The sequence below is a fragment of the Pundamilia nyererei genome, unplaced genomic scaffold (assembly GCF_000239375.1).
Source record: "Pundamilia nyererei isolate P.nyererei 1_Seehausen unplaced genomic scaffold, PunNye1.0 scaffold00007, whole genome shotgun sequence".
Taxonomy (NCBI): Eukaryota; Metazoa; Chordata; class Actinopteri; order Cichliformes; family Cichlidae; genus Pundamilia; species Pundamilia nyererei.
In genome coordinates, this window is record NW_005187408.1 from 2,356,884 (window position 1) to 2,362,428 (window position 5,545).

The 5,545-nt window shown below is 39.0% G+C and overlaps 1 protein-coding gene across 1 annotated transcript in view; it reads right to left on the bottom strand.

The window, feature by feature from the left end:
- The window catches only part of mllt10 (MLLT10 histone lysine methyltransferase DOT1L cofactor), a 44,570-nt gene that overhangs the window by 6,504 nt on the left and 32,521 nt on the right, over positions 1 to 5,545 (bottom strand). Inside the window, exon 13 of the mRNA XM_005722796.2 lies at positions 3,274 to 3,391. Within this exon, the coding sequence (XP_005722853.1) occupies positions 3,274 to 3,391 (118 nt within the window). The remainder of the gene's footprint in view (positions 1 to 3,273; positions 3,392 to 5,545) is intronic.

Consider the following 5,545-nt stretch of genomic DNA (forward strand, 5'->3'; position numbering starts at 1 on the left):
AAAAAAAAAAATCAATTGGACGAGAACACGGACAGAAGATGTTTTTCTGTTGTTAGGATGAAATTATGGAATAATGTTGACATGAGCATAAAAATGTGGAATTCATTTGTGGTCTTTAAATGAATGCTCTACAAATTTTGGAGGGTTAGATGTGAGAATAAAGACGTTTATCTGTTTGTTATTTTATTTTAGTTTCCTACTTGGAAGTTAGGGTACTTTTAATGATCAGAATACAGACCAGGCATAAACATAAGCATTACAGCATGAGCCTGCTCAGTCATTATTTGTAATATAGGAATGGATCTTAGACCAACTGCTTTGCACAATATATGCTGAAATAAAAATCAAAATATCCACACTGAGCCGGCTGAAGTTGAATGTGAAAGCGCACTCACAATACTGTTTGCAGGTTATTTTTTTAAGACACCAGTCAAGACACAAACAAGAATAAAAAACACGCTTCTTCATTTATTTAGGCAAGGCAAACAATACAGACTGCAAAGCATCCCAGACATCCGTAACAACCCAGCTTTCCTGCTTTGTTTTCTATCCTCGGGCTCTTTGTGATCACCTGCGTTTTAATACAGCCAGACTCATCGTTCAGTCGTTTATTTCTGTTTCCTGGCAGAGAAAATGAGTCATTTAACTGTGGCTTGTAAATACTCTTTGCATAGTGTTGCAATGCTTAAAAATTGATCATTCAAATGTCTTATAGGGAGCTTCACACACTGATCCAGACCGGAGACTCTGAGCCTTCATTAACGGCTTGAAAAATCACACATCAGGACATTTGTTAAAGTTTGACAATTTGTTAAAAACGCAGTTTTGAGCTCAAGACATGTTTCTGCTCCAGGAAATGACAGATTTGTCTTGACCCCAGCTGTAAAACATAGTTAAGTAGGGTGGATCTTCATCGCGCTGCAGAGCAGTTACACAGCACAATCACTCCCAATTAACTATATTTGGATTTCTTTAATTTTTAAAAACACTTTAGTTATAAAAGAAAATATGTGATGGTTAAAACGCTGGTTAATTTTGGAGATACATACAAGGGTGGCAGTCTGCATGACCCGAGACACACTGGAATTTCACCCCAGGCGTACAACATTATTTTTCAAAAGCATAATTGTCCTCTACCACACTAAAGCAAATTGCCGTTGTTCCTGGATTTATCCACTCTGGAGTATATTTTTTCAAGGGTCCGGGATGATAAAAAGAAGTGAAGACAGAGGACCCTTTTCAAGTTTTTCTGTCTTCCCTCTGACCCAGGCTACATGCGCTGCAATACTGTGGGCTCTGCAATCTACAAAACTCTCTCTCTCTCTGTATCTCTTTCAAACACAAGCCTTCATTCAAACTGCATGTGCTTCCCTCTCTACCTTCTGTAGAGTCTCTGTCTCTCCTCCCTCTGGGCCCCTGGCCAGACGCTTCTTTTCATTTTCCTCAGTGAGAGTAATGAATCACACATGCACACAGACTTTTGCATTTACACACTCACACAAACTCCCCTCTACTTAAGACAGTCAATCCCAGCTTTTACCCCCACCAGGTCACCACTCCAGTCCCTCGCTCTCTTCTTTTTCAAGTCCTTTTTTCTGTCGTAACCCTTTTCGTCCCTGGCACCTCCCTCCAGACACTCAAAAGCAAAGAGAAACGGCTGCCAAAGTAAACAGGCTGCATGCATACAAACACACGCACACACACACCTTGCACATTTACGCTCACATGACCCTTACTAGCCGACAAACAGAACTTCATGCTTATGTAGCCGCAGACACGTGTTCTCCACGTCTGTGTGCTTAATGTTATGGTAAGGAAAGATCAATGTTCATTAAGGCTGCTTAATGATTATTTTCATTACTGGTTAGTGCAGCTCAATGAAGCAATAGGTCAATCAAGTGAAAATAAATCTGCCACTATTTTAATAATGAATCAACTGTCAATATTCCAAAAATAGTCTGTTTCCAAATATAGGGGGGAAAATATACAATACTTGTTTGCTGGTTTAATATCTGAATATTTCACCTTTTGCACAAAGAAATTTTACTGACGCTAAAGAAAAGCTAATCAATAAAGAAAAACCACTGGCCTATTAATTCATACTATGTTTATATTTAAGTTTCACTTAAAATTAAAGTGGAGAACATTTACAATACTCACATCTGAAATTGTGTAAACGGCAGAAATGACTTGATATTGAATTATATATTTAATTTAATTACAAATTAAACACATTTCCAATTGGAAACATTTAATTTTACACAACAGCATAGCGCGCGCGCACACACACACACACACACACACACACACACACACACACACACACACCTGAAACAACTTACAAAATTAAATATGGTATAAAATCTTTTCCTTTCTTAATTACAAAAAGAAAACAGTTGTTCGTTTTTTTTTTTTGTTTTTTTGTTTGTTTTTTTTAGAGTTTGCAATCAAAATGTTCATTTTCATGAATTATATATAAGTTTTGCTGAACACACTGAACCTGCCTAGTAGCCTGTCCGTAGTTTCTAAAAAACACAAACCAAAAAACCGCTGCACTCATTTCTAAAAACTTGAGATGCATGATTTGCACCCATTAAAAATAGGTGCTTATAAAGTGAGGTAAACAGATTTAGGTCTCTGGATCACATACACACATGGACACACGCATGAACGAATGCACGCACACACACGCGGCCCCCTGTCAGTCAGCCTGATTAGTGAGCTGACCTGCGGGTCAGCCTGGATCTGGCTCTGATGACTGCTGACCGGCAGCAGGAACTGCTTCCTCCTCTGCACTCTTTATTCGCCTCTTTTCTCTTGCTTCTCGTCTCTTTGACCAACCAGATGTCTTGCATCAGGAAACGGCTACTCTTGATTACTAAAGTCTCTCGTAACTCCCTCATCAGCTCCTCTGCGCTGAACAGACAACACAAACGGACTTTCTCTCTACCTCTGGAGCTCCTGCCGGCTCCAGGAGGAGCATTTCCTCAAAAAGAGCCTATTTTTTTTTCTTTCATACTGATTAAAGTTTATCAGAAAAAAAAGAAAAAAAAAGAAAAGAGAAAATAGAGGAAAACCTATGCCATTTAACTAGAACTGAGTGGGAGGGGCTTAAGAATATCACTGACCCTTGACCTTTTTTGCGGGATCAAGGGGGCATTGACCTATCAATTATCTCCGTGTCCTTGTCGCTCTCTCTCTCATGCACACATTTTATTTTTTCACATGCACACAAACAAACATGCACTGCTGCATGAAGTGTCGCTGCTGTACCTGCCGGTGAGGCTTCGGACTGTGCGATGAGCGCCGCCATGGTCGAGTTGGGGTTCAGCCTGTTGCCAAACATGTGGGGGGGGGCCAGGTTGAAGACAGAGCCTGGGAGAGCGCTCACCTGTGGACGGAGACAAACAAACAGTGACACATGAGACACAAGAAGCCACATTTTCTCTCTGATTTGACTCTTTATAATATAATGGCTAAACCAGCAGTTTTCAGATAACCGCATGATTGTTCTTTTCCACTGAACCATCTGAGAAGTCATGCTTGGAAAAAGGCAGGCAACTTCAAAAAAAGAAAAAAAAGTGCCAACTGACGGCATGAAAGGCAAAATTTAAGCTGGCAAGACCGATTCCCTCTTGATCATAATCTCACGAATTTTGCAAGAATCCAGCTGTAAACTTTTAGAGTGAGAAAGAAAGTTTCCCACATTACAATCACGTGGTGATTCAGGTTTTAACGGTCTGAGTGTCCCAAGAAACGCGTTTTAAAACGTTGAATAATAAATGAATAAACCTGGGACATATCAGATTGAATTTATTAAAACAAAAATGGCTAAAAATAGTCTTTAATTTTTGGCTCATGATGATGATTTTTTGTCTTTTATGATAAAAATACACTATTGGTGGTGTACACACACACACACACACACACACTTTGATTTTTCTAAACAATTACAATATTTTTAAAATGTAACGTATAAAATGTGATAGGATAGCAAGAAACAGCTGTTCTGGGCTCAAATAGACTTGAAATATACAAAAAAATAATAAATAAAATAATGATAAAAATGTACACTGGTGTACACACACACACACACACACACACACACACACACACACACCTCTAAATTTCAAATATGGAAACCTGCATATTTTTGCTGGTGTTACTATATAAATTACCAGAATTATTATCATTTTATTTTTATATTTTGTTCTTTAAGCATTATACATAAAAATAAACAAAAACCAGGAAGTGTTTCTTTATTATCAAGTGGAACAGTTACAGTAACAGGTTAAGAGTGCATGTGTCTGCAATGCATCTTAATGTGGACTGACGGAAATCTACCACTTATAAAAAATAAATACATTAAAAAATTAAAACACACACCCACAAGTATATTATAAATCCACAGCTCATTATTCTGTTAGTCACACACAGACACACACACACACACACACACACACACAGGGCTCAGAGCGCCTCAGCACCCCGACAATACGCTGACATGCTGACAAAGTGTTTCTGATGCATAGAGTTTAATCCAATTAAGGCATTTCCCAAATAAAGACTGTGGAGTGAAGGGTGGGGTCGACAGAGAGCGAGGACAGCGAGAGTGGAGCATGAGCAGGAGGATCAGGTCCATCTAGAAGGACAAAATGGCTGACCATTTTGATTGCACAAAAACTAGTGTTTTGAGGAGTAAATAAGGAAAAAAAGGAGAATTTAAAATCCATCGTTGGAAACAAGGTTGTAGTTTCTCGTCCAGCTTACGTGTGGAAAAATTGTGAAGGCCAGACATCGTTACTTAACTAAAACAGCTTAAACTGACAGTTTGGGTAAGTTTGCTTTACTACACTTTCTCCGCTTTGCTTCCAATCAGAAAACTCTTTGAGTAAAATTGTTTGATTTTGAGCTGAAATAAATACGTCATAAAGACCAGTTACATGAAGGCTAAAAACACAAATCCAGGCTTTAGAGAGTCGGTAAAACTCCTGTGTGTTTCTGTATTCTGTCCCACTGCTTTAGGGGTGATTAGGATATATTTGTTTAAATTTCTGGAGAGGTTCAGAGGAATAAAACAAAAAAGCCTGAAAGCCATGATCTCATATCAGAAATTTATGCACACAGTAGGTGTAAATACAGAAAATCATCCCGCAAATTCCAATTCCTATTAAAGGTTAATTTCCAAAAATGGAACCTGTTCCCTCTGACCATTTCATCCTCCTCTGAAATGACTTCAGATTTCTTTCTACACCCACCCCGTCCTCCTCCCAGTGCCATAATCCTGCCCCCTTTCCCATCAACATTCATTTTTCATTTACATTCATTTTTCATTAAAGTCTCTCTCGCACTCCCTTTCTCTGTCCTGGGCTGATAGCCAATAACAGTAGGCCAAGAGTCTGCTAGCGCACTGAAAATAGCAAATGGTCTCTGTCATTCACCCAGTCTCTCTCTCTCTCTCTCTCTCTCTCTCTCTCACACACACACACACACACACACACACACACACACACACACACACACACACACACACAGAGAGAGAGGA